Raw genomic sequence first — 24,115 nt, 5'->3', positions numbered from 1 at the left:
TAACATAAACTGGTCCTCCATTCAGTCAAACACAAGTCCACTTAACATAAACCTTTACAACTTCTCACAGCTAATTAATTCCACAACCCGCCCCTCCAAAACTCTATCTTCAGGTAGCATTCTAGACTGGATCTTAGTCTCTCACCCTCATTACTTCTCTGACAGTGGTATACTTCCAGACTCCCTCAGTGATCACCTGCCCACCTTTGCATACAGACTCCCTACACCTTTACTAAGAACACATAACTATATTACCATACGCAATCAAAAAAACTTTAAACCAACAGCTTTCAATGACTCTCTAAAAGGAATCAACTGGGATATTCTAAAAACTCTAACCCTAGATGATGCAGTAGCTCACTTCAACACAACCTTTTTAAATATCCTAGATCACCATGCTCCCCTAAGCTCCAAACTACTCTGGCAGCTATGAAACACAGAGATAAAGTCTGGGCACTTTACCATAAAAATAAATCTCAAAACACTCAGAAATAAAGTAAAAAGCTCATTATTGCTGATCGACAAAACTATTTCTCCAAACTTCAAAACAATAATCCTCAGAAGTTCTGGAAAGGAATATCTACCCTTATCAATCCTGGCAACTTACTCAACCCCACTCCTGACCCCAATGCTTCTGACAAGGACTTAGCTACACAATTCAACTCATTTTCATAGATTCCATCTCCAAACTAACATCTTCATTCTCCAATACCTCTCCATCCTCCACTTCTCCCACCAGCACTCCTCCCTACTCCTCCATCTCCACCCTCTCCATCTCAGTCACCCCTCTCACACACCTCCTCCCCACTCCTCCAACTCTACTACCACTCCCTCTCCATCTCTGTCACCCCCACACACCTATCACTAAAACCAACATCCATAATAAAAAAAACTTTACAAAAACTAAAACCATGCTCCAATGCCCCTGACAACATTCCTTCTTACTTCCTCATGCTGAGGCCATAGCCTACCCCATCAGTATACTAATTAACCGCCTATCCAAGAGAAAGCATGGTACCCCAAATCTGAAAAGGCTTACATCATACCTTTACACAAAGGTGGCAATAATATTGCAAACTTCCGCCCATAGCTATCCTATCCCATCTCTAAACTCCTAGAAAGGTGTATCCATTTACAGCTACTACCTTACCTCTTAGGTAATAATCTGCTCACTGCAACTCAGCATGGTTTTAGACCGCCACAGCACTATGTCAGCCCTCCTCTCCTTCATAGAAACTGTAAATAAAGCTGGACTCAGGTCATATTGTCTCTACCCTCTTACTTGATCTCAAAGGCCTCTGACACTATCTCTCACAAGCTCCTTCTCTCTCTCAACTCAACTTATCTCCTTCCTCACTGTCCTGGTTCTCTAGCTACTTATCAAATAGACATCAAGCAGTAAAATGGAAAAGGCCACATCCTATTTTCTAATACCCCAACGGAGTTCCCCAGGGCTCCATACTGGGTCCTCTCCTATTTAATATATTCATTAACGACTTCCACAACTCTATTCCATTCTCCAGCGTTATCCAATACGCAGATGATTCAACTATCATCTGCACTGCTACATCCTTCCCAGTACTACAAAGCTTACACAAGATGCATTCTCTTCCACTGAACTTTGGATGAAAGATAACCACCTTGTTCTTAATGCCTCTAAACCAAACTAATGGTATTTACCCCTCTAAACATATCTCTACCAGTACTAATTCTCTAGTAATTAACAGCCACAACAACACATCCCTGGAATTGGTGTCCAATGCTAAATTACTTGGTGTTCAAATAGACAGTCACCTTAAATTCAACTATCACATTCAACTCAACATAAAAACACAAAAAAACTAGGCATGCTATACCGACAAAATCGCTACCTTACACCCTCCACTAAATCACTCTCTCTACCTCATTCCTCATCCCTCTCTTCTATAATGGAGCCCCTCTCTAACCAACCAATCTTCCCTTAAAACAAAACTTTCCTCCTGTTACAATAAAATTGCTAAATTAACACCGCCATAAATCTTCAACCCACCATTGCTCTTCACTCCATAAATTAAAATGGCTTGAACTTCCTATCTACCAACTTACTCTTGCTCATAGCTCATTTTCAAACCTGACCTCTGTCCATCTCTTTCTTCTGCATTTAAATTTCACCTTCCCAGCAGGGTACTTAGATCTAACAACCAAAATCTAATCGAATTATACTCCTAAACTTTTTGCACGACTCTGGAACTCCCTACCCACTACCACCTTACATTCAAAAATCTCTTCACTCTCACCTACTTTCCCAGTGGGAATGCTCATGCTCACATCCTTCATGATCCATACTGGAAAAAAAACAATTTTTGTTCACTACATTGTCTGCTCTGTTGCAATTGTTTCTACTTTTCTAAATTGACCTTACCTTCTCTAGACTGTATCATCTAAAATGTTTACCACCAGTTGTTCTTCCTAAAAGTGTTTGCTCTAACTTTAATGTGAACAGTACTCTGTCTACCACATATTGTATACTATATTTGTAAAATTCTTGTAATTATTGTAATATGGATGTAAATCCTACTGTAACCTTATTTGGGGCTTTTCTCCCCAGGACTCCATTGAAAATGGGTTCATTTGGCCCAATGGACTATCCTGGTAAACCAACTGCAAATAAAATAAAATAAAATAAATATGAGGAAACTTCAGTGGTACTTAAAAAGTCTCTGGTGTCAACATTCGCAGGGCTGGAAACAAGGATTCTTATCATTCCTTGCCTAAGGACAAGAGTTCCTTAGGTGGGCAGAGGCCTGTTCCCACAACAAGGGACTCCCTTTCAGTCAACCCCCTACCGCCCAAACCCTAACAACATACTTATCAGGCGATGCATGGGGGGGCTCACATGGCAGGGCAATGCATTCAAGGCAAATGGATCCCAAAGCAAATGCACCTGCATATCAGTCAAAAAGAAATGTTAGCTGTACAGAATGCTCTGACAGCCTTCAAAGGCCTTATTCTTCCAGGACAACTATTGGTAAAGACGGACAACACCACAGTTACGTGGTACATAAGCAGGGGGGAACCCATACCTACCCCCTTTGCAGACTAGCCATGGCATTGTGGGATACAACCTTGACTTACCAAGTACATCTTCAAGCTCAATTCCTGCCAGGAAAACGATATACTCTGGCAGACGACCTAAGCAGAAATCTTATGGACCCTTACGAGTGGAAACTGGATCCACAAGTCTTCAGCATGATAACACAGAAGTGGGGGAGCCCAGACATAGATCTATTTGCCTCTTCCCGATATTATCAACTGGACAAATTCTGCACAAGGACTTGTCACAGACAAGCATGGAAAGTGGATGCCCTATCCTTCAGTTGGAAAAACCTATCAGTCTACGCCTTTCCTCCTCTGCCTCTTCTCCCCAAGGTCTTACTAAAGGTCAGACAGGAAAAACCAAAAATGATCCTAATTGCCCCGGACTGGCCTCAACAGCACTGGTACCCAATTCTAAGGAATATGTCTCACCTCCCTCCTTGGCACTTGCCTCAAATACCTAATCTACTGTCTCAGCAGAGCAATCAAATTCTGCACACTCAACTCCAAACTCTGAACCTGGCAGCATGGCTGATCATGTAATTATTCATACAACACCTCTCAGTAAATCTGTGACTGATGTCATTTTGGAAGCCAGAAGGCCTAGTACTAGAAAATCTTATGCTGATAAATGGAAGAGATTCTGTGCTTGGAACCAAGCACAAGGAACGGACATAGCAAATCCAAATATTCCTCAGATTTTACAATACTTGACTGAGATGCTTGACAAGGGCCTATCTTTTTCTTCAATAAAAATCCATGCCTCTGCCATCTTGGCTCATTACAACACGGAGCCTCCCATCTTTTCTCATCCTCTGCTAAAACAGTATCTTAGAGGGGCCAAAAATTTAAGGCCTCCTAGATCACCAACTCCCGCATGGGACCTCAATTTTGTGCTGGAAAAACTCGCCCTGCCTCCTTTTGAACCAGCAAATTCTGCGCATATAAAGTTTTTATCTTGGAAAACCGCTTTCCTTACTGCAGGCCCTCATGGCTGTGGAGCCTTTTATTACATTTTACCCAAACAGGGTGTCCCTCAGAACCAATCCTTCCTTTATGCCTAAGGTAGTATCCAGTGTGGCTCTTAACCAAACTATTCACGTGCCAACATTTTATCCAAATCTGCAGAACAAGGGGAGCGGATTCTGCATTCATTGGACATACATAGACAACTAAGATTCTACTTAAACAGGACCATATCTCTAAGAAAGTCCGAGTAACTACTGGTGGTATTTGCTGCAGGATCAGAGGGGAAGGCTATATCAAAGCAGACTGTTTCTAAGTGGATAAAGCCACTGCATTCATTTCTGCTACTTGCATCATGGTAAACCAGTGCCCAAGGGAATCCGGTCACATTCCACCAGGGCTGCCTCTACCTCAGCAGACTTTCTCAGAGGAGTTTCAACCAAAGACATTCTAGAAGCTGTTACTTGGAGCTCTGTTAATACTTTTACAAAGCATTATCATTTGCCTCTCTTCTCTAAGTCCAGGGCAGGCTTTGCCACTGCAGTTCTGCAGGCCCTTATAGCCGCCCCTAATGCTATTTAGTTCCATCCATAGCTTTGGGATTCTACCCAAATATGATTGCAACAGTGAAACACGAAGAACATAGTACAGTTGTGTATACTTACCATAAATGTAGATGTTCGAGTGTATTCACTGTTGCAGTCCGGGTTACCCACCCACCATCCACCTCTTTTTTCTAGAACTTCTCTTTCCTTCACTATATTCTAAAGCCTTTGTGGTGTATTTGCTTTTAGATGAAGGTAAAGTTTATGTTGCTAAAAGTGCATTTATATATATATTTATTTTTATATACATATTTTGCTCCCCATTTGGGGGGCACCTGACATCTGGAGCAAGAAAAACTGAATAAAATGGCGTCTGCTGCATGTTTTATACCCCTGATGACCTGATGTCATGGAAGAGGAGACAGCAACTGACGCAGGACCCAAGACTTTGATATTCAGGCCGACTGAGGGCAACCTGTCATCAGATTACCCCAAATGTAATGCCCAAATGTAATGACTGCAACAGTGAATACACTCGAACATCTACATTTATGGTAAGTGTACACAACTGTACTTTCCTCTTTAAGAAGCCTACTGTGGTTCCTGAGACCATTTCCCAGGGACCCAAAGGCATATTGAGGCTACTACTGCCAAAAACCCTACCCCCTCTGATGGAGCTTTCCAGGGCCCTGGACAGATTGGGTAAGACGGTGTGCACTTCTGCAACTTTGGCCATTAGGGCCTTAAACTGCCAGTTTCAGCAGCATATTATTGGATTGGTTAAACAGAAACTGATGTTGATTCCTGACTGTGCTGAAAATAAAGAATTACAGGATTTAATGCATTCTGTTGAACAAGTTGGAAAACATACTTTTCAGTTTGGTTTTGATTCATTAGAGGCATCTTGCAAGGCTGCTGTCACTGGGTCTGTACTTAGAAGGCATGCTTGGCTTAAGGAGCAATCTTTGCCAGATCATGTTAAAGCTAAATTATTGGATGCTCCCTTAAATCATGACCGCCTGTTTGGCAACAAAGCAATAGTAGTACTTAAAAAGATGGAGGAAAAAGCTAAATCTATGCAAACTGTTAGATTTCTTGCAAGTACAGCCTCCCAGATTTAGTAGGCACTGGACTTCTAAGAATTGGTCCTTTCCTGCTTTTTCCAGGCCTTCTCAGTTCCAAACCCAGAACCAGCAGACCACCCAGGCTTTAGTCTCATGGTACTCACAGGCCTAAGCAGTGGGGGGCTCCCATTTCTAAAGCTGGAAGTAGTAAGACTCCCCCCTATAGTAAACTGTCTCAATGACTTAACTTTAAACCTTCCAAGCCCTGCTCAACTGACTGTTCCTTTAGGGGGAAAGATTGCGCTGCATGCAAAAAACTGGGAACTCCTTACTTAAGACAAATGGGTTTTAAATATAGTTTCCCAAGGATACAGATTCCACTTCCACTCCTTATCAACCCCAAACGGTTAGCCAGATCTACCCCCAAATCAGTGGGCAGAGGCTCAAAAGCAAGTTCTCTCTCTTCTAAGCATCAGGGCTATTCAGCCTGTCTCACAAGAAGAATGAGGGCAAGGTTTCTACTCGGTACCCAGAAAAGACAATTCCTGGCGTCCTATCCTGGACCTGTCTATCCTAAACACTTTTTTGGTAATCCCAAAATTCAAAATGCTAACTCTTCATCAGCTGCTTCCCATGCTAGACAAAAATGCCTGGTTGGCAACACTGGATTTAAAGGAAGCCTACCTGCACATCCCAATAAGGGAATCTTGCAGAAGATACCTATGCTTCAGAGCAGGCTACATGCACTGTCGGTTCTCTGCAGTGCCCTTTGTGAATACCCTGGGTGCAGTAGATAAGCCAAAGTGCCTAGCTCCAGTCATTGCATTTAGCAGGCAAAGAAATATTCAAATATACCCATACCTGGACGTTTGTCTAATTCAGGCAGAAAGCCAGGACATACTATTAAATCATACAGCATTTGTAGAGAAATTACTATCTTCTCTGTGGTACACCATAAACGAAAATAAATCGCATCTAGTACCCTGCCAATAAATTGTATTCCTGGGAGCAAGATTGAAGACAACTTCTCAGATGGCCTACCTCACGCCAGAGAAACAAGTTCATTTGACAGCCTATTCAAACTACTGGCCACAAAGACCCAGCTATCTGCAAGAAAAATAATGCAAGTCCTGGGGTTCATGGCCTCTTGCAGTCTACTAATTCCATATGCAAGAATGCATATCAGGAAACTACAATGGTATCTGAAAAGCCTATGGTGTCAACATTCTCAGGACCTAGAATCAATGATTCCTATCATCCCTTGTCTAAAGACAGAGTTTCTTTGGTGAGCAGAGGCCTGCCACCAAAACAAGGGACTGCCTTTCACTCTACCCCCTGCCGCCCAAACCCTAACAACAGACGCATCAGACTATGCATGGGAGGCTCACTTGGCAGGGCAGTGCATTCAGGGCAAATGGAAACCAAGTCAAATGCACCTGCATATCAATCAAAAAGAAAAGTTAGCTGTACAGAATGCTCTAACAGCCTTCAAGGACCACATTCTTCTAGGACAATTATTGGTAAAGATGAGTACATAAACAAGCAGGAGGGAACCCACTCATACCCTCTCTGCAGACTAGCCATGGCTCTGTGGAACACAGCCTTGAGCTACCAAGTGCACCTACAAGCTCAATTCCTGTCAGGCAAGCTAAATACATTGGCACACGACCTAAGCAGAAATCTCATGGACCCGCACAAGTGGAAACTGGAACCAAAGATATTCAACATTTTGAGAAACAAATGGGGGAGTCCAGAGATGGACCTGTTTGCCTCCCCTCAAGACTACCAATTGGACAAATTCTGCACAAGGACTCCCCACAGACAAGCTTGGAAAGTGGATGCCTCGTCTTTCACCTTGAAAATCCTATCCATTTATGCCTTCCCCCTCTGCCTCTCCTCTCCAAAGTGCTATCAAAGATCAAACAGGGCAAACCAAGGACAGTACTTATTGCACCAGAGTAGCCGAACCAACACTGGTACCCCCTCTTGCGCAGTGTGTCACTTCTGGAACCATGGCACCTTCCTCAGACCCCTGCCCTGCTGTCCCAGCAGGAGGGCAGATTCTGCACCCACAGCTTCAATCCCTGAACCTTGCAGCCTGGTTAATTACATGATCTCTGTAACCATCCCTCAGTAAGCAAGTGATGGATGTCTTTCTGGAGGCAAGGAGGTCTAGTACTAGAAAATTGCTGAAAAATGGAAAAGATTCTGTTCCTGGAACCAAACTCTGGGGATGGACACAACAGTGCCCAATTTACTGACCTTCTTCAATACTTAACTGAGATGCTTCACAAGGGCCTTTCTTTTTCTTCCATCAAAATTCATGCCTGGGCCTTTTCAGCTCACTATAATACAGAGCCACCCCCTCTTCTCTCATCCAGTGCTGAAGCAATTCATCAGAGGGGCCAAAAACTTAAGACCACCCAGGAGAGCCCCTACTCCAGCCTGGGACCTTGTATTGGAAAAGCTCACTCTACCTCCATTTGAACCAGCTGCAAATGCAGAGTTGAAATTCCTTTCTTGGAAAACAGCCTTCCTTCTAGCCATCACTTCAGCAAGAAGGGTGTCTGAATTACAGGCCCTCATGGCAGTGGAGCTTTTCATCATCTTTCATGCGGACAGTGCGTCCCTCAGGACCAATCCCTCCTTTATGCCCAAGGTGGTATCCAGTGTGGCTCTTAATCAGTCCATTCATTTGCCAACCTTCTTTTCTAATCCACAGAGCAAAGTGGGACGAATACTGCACTCCTTGGATGTGCACAGGCAGCTTAGATTTTACTTGGACAGGGCGAAGCCTCTCAGGAAATATGAACAGCTGCTGGTTGCATTTGCTGCAGGGGCAGAGGGGAAGGCCATTTCAAAGCAAACCGTTTCTAAGTGGATAGGCCATGCATTCATTTCTGCTATAAGCACCATGGAAAGCCTACCCCACAGGGGATAAGACCACATTCCACCAGGGCTGCATCTACCTCAACAGCCTTTCTCAGAGGTGTCCCTACCAGGGACATCCTAGAAGCTGCTACCTGGAGTTCTGTACATACCTTCACCAAGCATTACCACTTGCCAGTTTTTTCTAAATCCAGAGCTGGTTTTGCCACTGCAGTCTTGCCAAGACTTATAGCTGGTCCTAATGCTATCTAATTGCCTCCTCCCTTCCTTAGCGTTGGGAAACTACCCAAATGTAATGACTGCAGCAGTGAAACACGAAGAACATAGTACAATTGTGTACACTTATCATAAATGTAGATGTTCGCATGTATTCACTGTTGCAGTCCTGGTTACCCTCCCTCCAGCCACCTGACTTCTATTGACTATACCTCTCTTGCTTATTGTATTTAAGCTTTCTAGTGTATTTGCTTTTGGTTGGAGGTGTAACCTTGTATATAATGCTTCCCATTATGGGGGCACCTGACATCCTAGGGCAAGAAAAACTGATAAAATGGCATTGGCTGCATGCTTTATACCCCTGACTACCTGACGTCATGGAAGATGAGACAGCAACTGACACAGGACCCAAGACTTTGATAATCAGGCCGACTGAGGGCTACTTGCAAGCAGATAACCCAAATGTAATGACTGCAACAGTGAATATACTCAAACATCTACATTTATGGTAAGTGTACACAACTGTACTTTCTTCCACCATAACCTAGCTCCCTGTTTGGGGGCTCCTGAAATTTGGGGCAAGAAAATTTGATGTAATGGCGTCTGCTGCCTGATTTTATACCACTGACAACCTGACGTCTGTCCTGGAGCGACAGCAACTGATGCAGAAATACTAACCCTCTGGTATTCGGGCCGACTGAGGGCTAGCCTTGGCAGGATAACCCTAGTGTGATGACTGCAACAGTAAATACACTCTAACATCTACATTTATAGTAAGTGTACAAAACTGTACTGTTTTGGTAACTATTTTTGGCAAAGAGATGGCGTAGCAATCGGCACATCATGTGCCAACAGCTGTGCCAATCGCATGCTCATCTGGGAACGCAAGAACATATTGGTTGATACATAAGTAGAACACATTTTATTTTACAGATGTGTGGATGATTTATTTTTGATTTGGAAGGGAACACGAGATGAGTTGGTTACGTTTATAGAAGAGATTAATGCTAGTACTACATTTTTGAGATTTACAGCCGAGTATTCCAAGGTAGAAATTAGTTACTTAGATGTACTTATCAGAATTTCAAGCAGTGGACAGATCGATACTTCATTGTACAGGAAACTTTGTTATAAGAACAACTTTTTACACCGAACAAGCATGCACCCCAAATATCTATTTGGTAACATAGTACAAGGGCAAGAACTTCGAGTCTCAAGGGTGAATGTCAGTGATGGCAATTTTATGACTGTAATGAAAGATCTGGAGAATATGTTTGTGGATAGGGGTCTACAAGAGATGTTAGAGAAGGTAGAGGCAGGCCCTTCTTTTCTTCAAAATCCATCTTCAATTCACCCTAAAAGGCTGGGTGATGGTAAATGCAGGGAGGGTACTTATTTTATACTTTACACAGATGGATATTATAAGGAAACATTGGCCAATTAGAACATCAAATAATGATCTTAAAAAAAAGTAGTGGGTGAGCAATAACTATCTTTAAGAAGAAACTACCTTTTAAACAAATGCTTTGTTTATCTAGAACAGTTTATTGATAGTAAAACTACTAGGAATAAAATGGGTTCCACTTATAAAGGAACTAGACCGTGTTATACTTGTAAGTGCTGCAGCTATATTGACACTATTGGTATATTTACACATCCAAACCAGGGTAAACAGTACGTGTTTGATGTTCAAGCTACTTGCACTTCTCATGTGGTTAATTTAGCGTGCTTTGAAGGAACATATTCTAGAACACTTAGGACATATAAATAATGGTACTGAGTACAATGCTCTTTCTACATGTGAAGCTCACTTCACACATTGTTTTAAGTTTCCAGTCCTAGCACAGGTAGCAGCTACTAAGAGGTTGGGTGGTGATAGGAATGCTACTGAAAGCTTAGAGAGAGGACGTGGATAGCCAGGTTAAGGGCAGCTTATGCTTCAGGACTAAATGATAAAGTTCCCCTTAAACCTTTGTTGAGAACACACTCACTTTTTAGATGAGCTTTATGCATCAGTTTATTAAGTTCATCTCTTATTTTGAAAGTTTTAGTGCATTTATTGTTTGTATTCTTTTAGTACATAATTAGTACATAATTGCTTAATTGGTTGATTTGCTAGTTGAATTTTTGTATAAATTGCTGTGTGAGACTTCATTTTTATACCGACATCTGAAGAAGCAGCAAGAGCTGTTTTAAAATAAAAGATTGTTCATTTTATGCTGAGAGCCTGGTGCCATCTCATCGTTCTACTTTTTAGAATGCTTTATCATAGTTTAATGTCAACCTTGTGTTAAGAAACAGAATGGTAAGTGTCTCATCTATTTCTGCCTTTAAGCTAGTAATTTCTGGTTTACTACAAGGATCCATGCTTTTCCCACTGTCTGTTCCATGTAGAAACACTGACAATATTAAAATAAATGTAGAACATAATCTCTTTCTTTTGTATGCATTTGTATTCTGATGTTTCTCAAAAGCAGATAGTGTGTGGAATTTGCAGTCAAAGATAAGAGTTAGTAGCCCATTTGTCCGTTTACAGATAGTTAAAAAAACACTCTTGGTCTTAATGGTATGAGTTAGAAGTAATTTTACCTCCCTATCACATTATTGTTTGCTTGCTATTCTGCCTGTAGCCCTCACGTTTTTGAGAGGTATGAACAGAGATTATTATGTTGCCTGTATGTATGAACATATAAGCTAGAATTGTTAATAGTGAACATTTCCTAATATAAATTAATGCAGACTAAATGGTACATGTGTTTCTATACCTGTGAATAAGCAACAAAGCAATGAAAATCAAATCAATTAATTCTGTTTACTTGAACATCACCTGTTGAACACTGTCAAAGAGCACTGACTGCATAGACAGCAACCCAGTCTAGTAGAAATTAATCAACTGGACATGTAAGAGAGTGTACCTGTCAGTGTAATTATCCTCTTCTTTGGACAGTATTCTGTGGTTCTCCCACGTCAAATACCTTCCAGCCAATTGGAGACTCTCCTGTTAACAGTATTCACATAAATTTTAAATGCAGCAACAAATTTTCTTTTTGTATCCTGTTATAAAGTACTTTGAAGCTTTTATGCAAGTGAGCTTTATAAACCTATTTTTTCTTTTTCAGGATCAAACAAATGAGGCTTGTGTTGACTATCAGAACAAAGTGGAGTCTGCTCTCTCTTGTAAAAGAGAGCTCCAGCTTTATTACAACAAATTGGTAGAAATGGATGCTGGCATGGGAAAGTTGAGCAGCCTTAAAGTAGAGGTGTGTATTTTGCTCTTTTCTTTGTTGTCTATGCTAATTTTTCCTCTAAGGTTAGTTTGCTGTAAGTCAGCACAGTATAATAACACTTGTATTTCATTTTTCTCTAGCATTGCTTAATGGTGCCACCCACAGCATTACTAGATGTATAGTTTGTCATTTACCTGCCTTTTTCATGCCTTTAACTTTGTGAAGGTTCAGGCTTAACTCAACATTTTGACCTATTTCTCTCATTTTTATTTATACTGGAAGCTATACTTTGTCTCCATAGCACTTCCAATAGATTTTTTCATGTGTATAGTTTCACAGTATTTTTAATATGCATATTTTTCATCATTCAGCTTGTTCCCGTTAGGGGTCGCCACAGCAGATCATCTGTTTCTATTTCTTCCTGTCCTCTACATCTTGGTGTATCACACCAACCACTTGCATGTCCTTTCTCACCACATCCATGAACCTTATCTTAGGCCTTCCTGTTTTCCTTTTACCTGCCAGCGCCATCCTTAGCATCCTTCTCCCAATATACCCAGCATCCTTCCTCAGCACATGTCCAAACCAATGCAGTCTCACTTCTCTGGCTTTGTCACCAAACCGTCCAACCTGAGCTGACCCTCTAATATACTGATTCCTAATCCTGTCCATTCTCATCACACCCAATGCAAGTTTTAACATCTTTATCTAGCTCTGACTCCTGTCTTTTTGTCAATAGTGCCACTATCTCCAGCTCATATAACATAGCTGGTCTTGCTACCCTCTTGAAGACCTTCCCTTTCACTCTTATTGGTAGCCGTCTGTCACAAATCACTCCAGATACTCTTCTCCACCCAGTACACCCAGCTTGTACTCTCTTCTTCACCTGTCTTCCACACACACCATTATTCTGAACTGTTGATACCAAGTATTTAAACTCATCCACTACTTCCTGCATCCTCCCCATAGTCTATTCTCCCTTTCATTCTCTCTAACACACAAACACACACACACACACGCGCGCATTCTTACTACTGCGGATCTTCATTCCTCTCCTGTCTAGAGTATATCTCCACCTCTCCCTCAACCTGTTCCCTACTCAGTCATCCGCAAACGGTCAATGGGGACTCCTGTCTGATGTCGTCTGTCAACCTTTCCATCACTGTTGCAAATAAGAAAGGGCTCAAAGCTGATCCTTGATGTAATCCCACCTCCACCTTGAAACGCATCTGTCACTCCTACCACAGACCTCACCGCTGTCACACTACCCTCGTACATGTCCTGTACCACTCTTACATACTTCTCTGCCACTCCAGACTTCCTCATACGATACCAGAGCTCCTTTCTAGACACCCTGTCGTATGCTTTCTCCAAGTCCACAAAGATGCAATGCAACTCCTTCTGACCTTCTCTGTACTTCTGATCTTCTCTATACTTCTCCATCAGCACCCTCAGAGCAAACATCGCATCTGTAGTGCTCTTTCCTGGCATGAAACCATACTGCTGTTCACTAATCATCGCCGCCTTTCTTAACCTAGCTTCCACTACTCTCACACAACTTCATGTTGTGACTGATCAATTTTATCCCTCTGCATTTCCTTCAGCTCTGTACATCACCCTTATTCTTAAAAATTGGTACCAAAACACTTTTTCACTTCTCGGGCATTCTGTCACCTTCCAAGATTTCATTAAACAATTTGGCTAAAGACTCCACTGCCATCTCTCCTAAACACCTCCATGCTTCCACAGGTATGTCATCTGGACCAACAGCATTTGCATTCTTCATAGGTGTCTTTACTTCCTCCTTGCTAATCTGTTGCACTTCCTGATTCATTATTTCCACATCATCCAACCTTCTCTCTCATTCTTTTCATTCATCAGCCCCTCAAAGTACTCTTTCCATCTGCTCAACCCACTCTCCTCGCTTGTGAGCATGTTTCCTTCATTATCCTTTATCACCCTTACCTGATGTAAATATTTCCCAGCTCTGTCTAGCCAATTGGTACAGATCCTTTTCTCCCTCCTTAGTGTCCAACGACTCTCCATATGCCTTTTCCTTTGCCACCTCTCTTTTCACCGTACGCCTCCTCTCATTATAGTCCTGTCTACTTTCTACATCTTTCTGACAGTCCCACTTCAACCTCTTCCTCTTTATACTCTCCTGTCAGTCTTCATTCCACCACCAGGTCTCTCTGTCCTCCTTCCTAAGTCCAGATGTCACACCAAGCACCTTTCTAGCTGTCTCCCTTACCAGCTCTGAACATAAAACATTAGGAAACATTCTGTTTTGCACAGTGATGCAAAGGCATTTTTTTATGCAGAAACAAAAAGGGTTGAGTGGGGAAACGAGAGTAAACATGCAAATAACTTGCATCCTTTTCAGTTAAACATTGTATACCCTACCTTGTTGCCCCATACTGTGAGTGTTTCTGATTGAGAAGTCCTACCTAGCAGTATACTAATCTTATATCATCTAGCCATACATCGTCCTGCACCATATCCAGGATAATTTTCATTTTTTTTTTAATTAACTATATTTACAAGAGTGTTGTACCTTTAGTGTTTAAACTCATTGTGTGTGGCATGGTCTACTTGTTTTAGGCACAGTCTGTTTTGCCCTTTATGACCCACCCACCAGCATTTTAAAAGGTTGTAGAAGGCCCATGATCTGCTAGCAGGGAACCATCCTCCACCGAGTCTGCAATTACAACATTCTTTCCTCTCTTGAGTTTAAATTTCTCTTCTGCTACACATCATAATGTCAAGTGCTACACTAGAAGAGGATGCCTAGCCCCAGTGCCCATTAGTTTGCTACCAGTTGTTTTCTGCTTCATGGACAGTTTAGACCCTCATTCCTAGTTGTTCTATTGAGCATTTTTAATGTCTGAAACTGTCATCAAAGTCACCATATTATGAGACAAGATCTGCACCAATGTCTTTATTGTTTGGGAGGGAAGTAAGCGAAGACTGACATTGTAAAACATATGAAATATGTTGGGAGTGTCTTTTATACAGGCCTAGGCCTGGTCACCATCAGAAAACACATCTGTCTCTCAAAGGCTATGTTGTTGCCCTTCAACTATCAGGGGCTCAAGTCTACACATATTTTCCACTTCTGTAGATGAGGGGCTGTGAGAAATTTATTCCTAACAGCCAGATTGGCTGAGGTTTATTTTGGGGTAAGAACTGCCTATTCCATGGTCATATGGCTGGAGCATGCTTGCAACTGACCTTTTCCCAAGGAATGATCTCTCTCTCTCTCTCTCTCTCTTCCACTGACTTAGTGCTCCATATATACTCATTAAGTCAAGGGGGGTCTTCTTCCAGGATTCTACATGGGTTTAGCAGAGTTCAGTGGTGTAGACAGAACACGATCCATTAGATCCTCCTATGGAAGGGTTCAAAGTTCAATCCTTAAGCGCCATGTGCTTGTTTAGTCTAAATTGTGTGTTTATTCAGTTCTTTAGCTTTCCACCCTGTTGGTTAGTGCTTAGAATTTACCCCAACCAGGAATACATCAAGGAAGGCTCTTGCAGAGCCAGTGATATGCTAAGAATGCAGCTTGTGTGTGTGTGTGTGTGTGTGTGTGTGTGTGTGTGTGTGTGTAATATATATATATATATATATATATATATATATATATATATATATATGTATGTGTATTTGTAAATGTATGTAGACAGACCTCTGTATCTGTGCGTGTGTGTGTATGCAGATACATCCAGTGACAGCAAGGTAGACCAGTAGAGAACAGCACTGTAGCAAAATAGAAACTAAGAAATATTCCAGGGTTGTCACCACAACTGGAAATGTCCAAGGCACAAACGGAGATGTAAACGCTTAAACTTCAGCAAAGCTTTAATAAAACAACGCAAATAAAACCTCTAAAAGGTGAGTGCTTTCGGGTCCAGGGAAATGACCCTTCTTCAGATCTAAGTTTCATAATGATGACTTCAGTTTTTAAAGGGCAAATAGCCAATCAAAAGCATCTCCTAAGCTGACACTCCCAGGGGGCCTTCTTCAATGAATTATTAAAATCCAAGCCTAAAAACCTATAAACAGCACACAAGTCAATCAAAATTGTCTTCTAAGTCGATGCCTCTTAAGGGCCGGCTTCAGTGAATAATTAGAGTTCAATCCAAGAGATTTGTATGTGTGCATCTTTCCAATTAATTCAATTCTATTATTTAGATCTCCACCTCTAAGATAATCTAAAACAACTTGTAAACTCTAAAATAAAATTTGTGACCAATATTCTCCTTTACATGTTTCACTAGCGGATTCTTCAAGTCACCTAGACGAAGAAAAGAGGCACGGTGGAGCTCTCTGATTATTTGGCCCAGGCAGGTATGCCCTTGCCCAGAGCAGCATCCTGCCATCGACCTCCTCTCTTTAAACTGTATGGTTATTTTACTCGCAGAAAATTTGTCACATAGATCACAAGTAGCTAAATATACAACATTCGTAGTTGTACAGTCTGCATAAAATTTTGGGGCATAACATATTCCAGAGAAATACCTCTGTAATGTCTACAAGTGTAAATACCGAGTCTATTGGATATCGCCCCCTTTGGCATCATTGGCTTAGGACACAAAATATGCTTCAAATTCCGACTCTTCTTATAAGTAAACCGTGGCTTGTTTCCAGCTGTTTTCTTCACCTCTTCATCCGCTAACAAAATATTCCAGTTCTTCCTAATGATTTCACAAATGTATCACGTGTCCCCCACGCAAGTCAAAGTAAATCTCTGCTGCCAATTATAACCCATCATCTCTGTGTAAATATGGATGTTCTTCGTGTTTCACTGTTGCAGTCATCACACTTGGGTTATCTGCCTGCCAGGTAGCCCTCAGTCGGCCCAAATAACAGTGACTTAGTATTTCTTTGTCGGATGCTGTCACTTCCATGATGTGAGGTCGTCAGGGGTATAAAAACAGGCAACCGATGCCATTACATCAGTCTTTCTTGCTGAGGAGGAGCCCAAAGCAGAAGCAGTTCACAAGTGCCAGTTGGCCGCTACCTGAAATTTTTGTTTTCGAGTAGATAATCCTGAAGTCTTCTAAAGCACCCCATTGGGGATCCTTTTTTTCTTGCTCTAACCGATGTCAGAAAAAGTTAACAATTGTCTTGCCTGTGGAAAGCAAATAACCTCACAGAGATTTTCATTCTTACTGCGTCACCTGTTTAGGCCCAGACCACAACGTCCCTTGCTGTCGGTTTTGTGCCTTGTTTAACCCCCGAGCCATTTGTCGTCAGGCTATCTTTGCCGCTAAATTCTTTTGCTCTCTATCTCCGATGTTCATCGTGTTTCACTGTTGCAGTCATTACACTTGGGTTATCCTGCTGGCAGGCTACCCGCAGTCGGCCAGAATTCCAAAATCTAGGTCTGGTGTTGGTTGCTGTCGCTTCTTCCCTGACGTCAGAGCACCAGGGGTATAAAAGATGCAGCCGACGCCATTTTCTTCAGTCTTTCTTGCCGCGCGGTGCCCGAAGCAAAAGCAGTTCGCAAGTGCCGGTCGGCTGACTCTGAGATTTTCGAAATCGAATTTCATAACCGAAGTCTTCAATAAAGCTAAGTACCCCGTTGGGGAAACTTTTTCTTGCTCCAGAGCGATGTCAGTAAAAGTTAACAATTGTATTTCTTGTGGGAAGCAAATACCTCATAAGGACTTTCACTCTTAATGTATTCCTTGCCTAGGCCTTAACCACAATGTTACTAGTTGTCAGTTTTGTGCAAGATTCAACAAACGCACTATTAAGCGTCTGTTTGATTTTGCTTTACATTACTTTGGCCGAAGGTTTAACTATATAATGCCGTCGGAACAGCTGACCAAAATTCATAAAAACTGCAAAGACAAGGAAAAGGACAGGCATCCGAGGTCCAAAACAGACTAAGCCTCTTCTAGGCCAGTCGCCGGTTCTCAGTGAGACGCTTTTGTAGCCCCTGACACCCGCTACCTCAGAGCCACAGGCCGGAATCAGACTCCCACGTGGAGACACCTAGGCCTCTGGAAACTCAAGGTATTGGGCCTGCGGAAACTATTCCCTCAGATGGGTCCGGAGCCGCTGAGCAGGCATCGGCTTCTGAGGGTGTTTTCAGACCTTCACAGCTTACTATTAAGTCCACTTCAGTAGCCAAGGCAAAGTCAAAAACACCATTAAAGACAAAGATACAGCATTCTCCTGGACAGTCATCCATGCCAAAGAGACAGATGCTTAAAATGGCCGAGGACCTAATTACCTTGATCAGGGATTCCCATCCCCCTCCTGATAAAAAGCCTAGGCAAGACACTGACTATGACTCCTTTGACCAGGTTTCTATTTACTCTGATTCCTCTTCAAATCAGGGATATTCTCTCCCTCCCTATACCTTCGGTCTCTCCGCCTGAGGATTTTTCTTTTGGGGAAACCTTGCACACCATGAGGGAGCATTTCCATTGGGAGAGCCAGGATTACTCAGAATCCAAGAAAAGGCTCAGAGACTTTCTTTTATTGCCTCAGCACAGGCCCCTATCCATCTTCCCTGTGCTTGATATTGTTGATGTTTTCTCTGAATCTAGTCTGTCTCCTGATTCTTTACCCCCCTGCACCAGTCAAGCCAGACAGGTTACTACAGGGTCCCAGACTCTCATAAATTCCTTTATAAAAACCCTGCTGCTGACCCAGAAACTATTTCTCAGGGTCCCAAAGGGGTTAAGGCTTCCACTGCAAAAAACCCAGTCCCCTCTGATAGGGATTCTAGAGCTCTGGATAGATAGTGGAAAAAAGTTTACACTTCTGCAACTTTAGCTGTAAGGGCTTTAAACTGCTAGTTTCACATGCTGAAATATCAACAGTACCTCATGTCTTTGTTAAAACCAAAAATGCTTACAAGCTCGGAATGTCCTGACAATAAGGAAATGCAGGATTTATTGCATGCAGCTGAACAAGTGGGAAAGCATATTCTGCAATGTGGTTTTGATTCTTTAGAGGCTTCTTGTAGAGCCGCAGTTACGGGCTCTGTCATTCGAAGGCATGCTTGGTTGAAAGAACAAAGTTTACCTGATCATGTTAAAGTAAAATTATTGGATGCTCCACTACAGCATGATACTTTGTTTGGTGTTAAGGCAGAAGAGGTGTTAAAGAAAATGGAGGATAAAGCAAAATCTATGCAGACAGTAAAGGATTTCTTACAGGTTCAGCCACCTAGATTTAGCAGAAACTGGCCTTCTAAAAATTGGTCCTTTCCGGTATCAGGCCACGAGGAGGCAGATACAGACGCCCAAGAGGCAGATCTCAGCCCCAGGTCTCATACAGACCTAAACAATGGGGTGCTTCAGCCCCCAAAGGAGGGGAAGACGAATCACAACCTTATAGGAAACCGTCCCATTGACTTCCCTCTACAAATGCCAAGCACTTATCTATTGGCAGCTCCGTTAGGGGGAAAGCTAGAACATTTCTCACAGAATTGGCACATGATCACCCAGGACAAATGAGTACTGAATATTATTTTGCAGGGTTACAGGTTCCACTTTCACACCCTTCCAAAATCAAAAGGTATGCCGGACCTGCCACAAAATCAATGGGCAGAGGCACAAAAACAAATTACTGCTCTCATGGACATGAGAGCTATTCAAAGGGTACCACAGCAAGAACAGGGACAATTATTTTATTTTATTCAAGACTTTTCCTGGTACCCAAAAAGGACAAAACCTGGAGACCAATACTGGACCTGTCAATCCTAAATACTTTCCTGGATGTTCCAAAATTCATAATATTGACACTGCAGCAGCTTCTACCCATGCTGGGCAAGAAGGCTTGGCTAGTTACTTTGGACCTCAAGGAGGCATACCTGCATGTCCCAATCAGACAATCTTGCAGAAGATACCTCAGATTCATAGCTGGCTCAATGCATTACCAATTCTCTGCACTGCCCTTTGGCTTGTCTACTGCACCCAGGGTCTTCACAAAATACCTGGCACCAGTAATTGCATTTTGCAGACAAAAAGGAATTCAGATATATCCCTACTTGGACGACTGCCTTATTCAAGCAGAGAGCAAGGACATTCTACTACAGCATCTGGCGTTTGTAAAAAGATTACTGATTTGCCTAGGGTACACAGTAACGAAAAGAAATCAAAACTTGTGCCCTCTCAAGAGATAATATTACTGGGTGCAAGCTTAAAAACAACTGCCCAGATGGCTTATCTCACACCAGACAAGCAAAGGCAACTGACTCAGTACTTTCAAATGATGTTAACAAAGACCCAGCTCCCTGCAAGAAAAATTCTGCAGGCCTTGGGCTTCATGGCATCCTGCATTTTACTAATTCCATATGCAAGACTGCATATGAGGAAACTGCAATGGTATCTAAAAAGTGTTTGGACTCAACATTGCCACAGCCTGGAAACAATAACTCTAATTCCCTGCCTGCAACAGGAGTTTGTTGGTGGGCTCTAGCCTTTCACCACAAGGGACAGCCTTTTGCCTTACCCACAGCCAGGCAAATTATGCTTGGGGGGGTACACATGGCAGGAAAATATATTCAGGGCATGTGGCCCAAGGGACAAATGCATCTTCACATTAATCAAAAAGAGATGCTAGCTGTACAGAATGCCCTGATAGCCTTCTAGGATCTATTACATCCAAGACTACTATTACTAAAGACGGACAATACCACAGTTATGTGGTACATAAGCAAGGGGCACACATTCCTACCCCCTCTGCAGGCAAGCCATGACTTTGTGGAACACAGCACTGACCTATCAAGTACATCTGCAGGCACAATTCCTGCCAGGAACGAAGAATACACTGGCAGGCGAACTAAGCAGAAATATCATGGATCCTCACAAATGGAAATTAAATCCACAGGTCTTCAGCATGATAACAAAGAAGTGGGGATGCCCAGACATAGATCTTTTTGCCTCCCCTCACAACTACCAACTGCAGAGATTCTGCACAAGAACTTATCACTCACAAGCATGGAAAGTGGATGCTCTATCATTCAGCTGGAAAACCCTGGCAGTTTATGCCTTTCCTCCGCTGCCTCTTCTTCCCAGGGTGCTCCTAAAAGTAAGACGAGAAGCCAAAAATGATTCTGATTGCCCCAGACTGGCCACGCCAGCACTGATACCCAATCCTAAAGAGCTTGTCTCAAGGCTCATCCTGGCCTCTACCTCAAATTCCTCATCCTCTGACTCAAAACAATCAGATTCTGCACAGTCAACTCAGAACCTTAAATCTGGCAGCATGGCAGATAATATAGCCATTCAGAACACCCCTCTTTCTAAAGCTGTTATGGATGTCATTTTAGAAGCTAAGAAGGCCTAGCACTAGGAAATCTTATGCAGAAAAATGGAAGAGATTCTGTGCTTGGAACCAGGCACGTGGACACTAACCACTTGTTCCAAATATACCTCGCATATTACAATACCTTACGGAGATGCTGGACAAAGGCCTATCCTTCTCATCAATCGAGATCCATGCCTCTGCCATTTCAGCTCATTACAATACGGAACCTCCTATTTTCTCTCGTCCACTGCTAAAACGGTACCTCAGAGGGCAAAGACATAAGACCCTATAACTACTTGGGATCTCAATTTTGTTTTGGAAAAGCTAACACTGCCTCCTTTTGAGCCAGCCAATACAGCTGATATAAAGTTCTTATGGAAGACTGCTCTGCTCCTAGCAATAACTTCAGCAAGAAGAGTCTCAGAGTTACAGGCATTAATGACAGTGGAACCTTTCATTATTTGTCATCAAGACAGGGTATCTCTAAGGACAAACCTAACTTTTATGCCAAAGGTAGTATCCAGTGTGACTCTTAACCCAACCATTCATTTGCCAACATTCTATCCAAGTCCCCAGAATAAGGGGGAGAGACTTCTACACGCTTTGGACATACACAGACCGCTACAATTCTACTTGGACAAAACAAAAGCTTTCAGAAAAACTGAGCAACTGTTTGTAGCTTATGCTGCAGGATCACAAGGAAAGCCTATCTCAAAGCAGACTATTTCCAAATGGATAGGCCACTGCATTCGCTTCTGCTATTCACAACATGGCAAATCCGTGCCTAAGGGCATTAGGCCACATTCTAACAGAGCAGCAGCCACTTCAGCAGCCTTCCTCAGAGGAGTACCAACCAAAGACAGTTTAGAGGCTGCCACCTGGAGTTCAGTTCACACTTTCACCAAGCACTACCACTTACCTCGCTACTCTAAATCCAGAGCAGGCTTTGCCACTGCAGTTCTGCAGGGCATGGTAGCCTCTCCTAATCCTATTTAGGCCCACCCACTCAACCTCAGCTTTGGGACTCAACCCAAGTGTAATGACGGCAACAGTGAAACACTATGAACATAGTACAGTTGTGTACCTACCATAAATGTAGATGTTCGAGTGTATTCATTGTTGCAGTCCAGGTTACCCACCCACCATCCCCCTTTTTCTTTGCTGGGACTTTACTGTACTTCTCTATTCTATACAACCTATGTGGTGTATTTGCTTGTAGATGAAGGAAATGTTTATTTTTGTACATGCATGCTGTTTGACATAATGTTTTCCAGCCTACCTCTTTGGGGGCACCTGACATCTGGGGCAAGAAAAACTGAAGAAAATGGCGTCTGCTACATCTTTTATACCCCTGGCGCACTGACGTCAGAGAAGAGGCGACAGCAACCGATGCCGGACCTAGACTTTGGAATTTAGGCTGACTGCGGGTAGCCTGCCAGCAGGATAACACAATTGTAATGATTGCAACAGTGAATACACTCTAACATCTACATTTATGGTAGGTACACAACTGTACTTTAGTCACCCTAGAGACCTATCTGTACATCCCCATAAGGGAGTCATGCAGGAAAGATCTACGTTTCAGGGCAGGGTCTATGGATTCGGTTCTCTGCACTTCCATTTGGCTTATCTACTGCGCCCAGGGTATTCACAAAATGCCAGACTCCAGCCATTGCATACTGCAGGCAGAGAAATATTCAAATTTACCCCTACTTGGACAACTGCTTGATTCAGATGAACAGACAGGAATTGCTACTTCAGCACCTGGCATTTCACTGGGGTACACCATCAACGAAAATAAATCGCATCTGGAACACAGTCAAAAGATTGTATTCCTGGGAGCAAGCTTGGACACAACTTCCCAGATGGCATTCCTCACTTCAGAAAAACAGGTCTATCTGACAGACTATTTCAAGCAAATGGCAACCAGACCCCAGCTATCTGCAAGAAAAATACTGCAAGCCCTAGGGTTCATAGCCTCATGTATTCTGCTAATTCCATATGCAAGACTCAATATGAGGAAACTTCAGTGGTACTTAAAAAGTCTTTGGTGCCAACATTCTCAGGACCTGAAAACAATCATTCCTATCATACCTTGTCTAAGGGCAGAGTTCCTTTGGTGGGCAGAAGCATGAAAACACGAGAGACTGCATTTTACTCAACTCCACGCGCTACCCAAACCCTGACCACAGACACATCAGACTATGCATGGGGGGGGGGGGCTCACATGACAGGCAAATGTATTCAAGGCCACTGGAGCCCAAGGCCAATTCTTCTGAACATCAACCAAAAAGAGATGCTAGCTGTAGAGAATGCACTGACAGCTTTCAGACATCTAATGCTTCCAGAACAACTGCTGATAAAAACAGACAACACGACAGTTGTGGTACATCAACAAGGAGGGGGGAACCCATTCTTACCCACTCTGCAGGTTAGCCATGGCCCTGTGGACCACGGCCTTGGACAACAGAGTTGATCTATAAGCTAAATTCCTGTCAGGCAAACAAAATTCACTAGCAGATGATTTAAGCAGAAATCTCCCAGACCCACACGAGTGGAAATTGGAGCACAGCACCTTCAGTCTTCTGACCTAGAGGTAGGGACCCCAGAGGTGGATCTCTGTGCCTCCCCCGACTACCACCAGTTAAGCAAATTCTGCACCAGAAACCCTCAGAGCAGGGCCTGGTGGATGGATGCTCTATCCTTTCAATGGGAAAGCCTCTCCCTCTTCCCCTTCTCTCAAGGGTATTACTCAAGATAAGACAAGACAGACCAAGGACAATTCTGATTGCCCTGGACTGGCCATGTCAGCACTGGTACTCACTCCTGTGCAGCAGGACAACATTGCCACCCTGGCACCTAC

General features: G+C 42.8%; 1 protein-coding gene across 1 annotated transcript in view; it reads left to right on the top strand.

The window, feature by feature from the left end:
- Positions 1-24,115, top strand: part of NUF2 (NUF2 component of NDC80 kinetochore complex) — a gene marked incomplete in the record, with an annotated part of 506,946 nt that overhangs the window by 208,359 nt on the left and 274,472 nt on the right. Inside the window, 1 exon segment of the mRNA XM_044088667.1 lies at positions 11,875-12,015. Within this exon segment, the coding sequence (XP_043944602.1) occupies positions 11,875-12,015 (141 nt within the window).

This window comes from Protopterus annectens, chromosome 11.part0 (genome assembly GCF_019279795.1).
Source record: "Protopterus annectens isolate FY-2018-M chromosome 11.part0, PAN1.0, whole genome shotgun sequence".
Classification (NCBI taxonomy): Eukaryota; Metazoa; Chordata; order Ceratodontiformes; family Protopteridae; genus Protopterus; species Protopterus annectens.
Note: the sequence above shows the minus strand (reverse complement) of the source record. Positions and strands in the feature narration are given on the sequence as shown.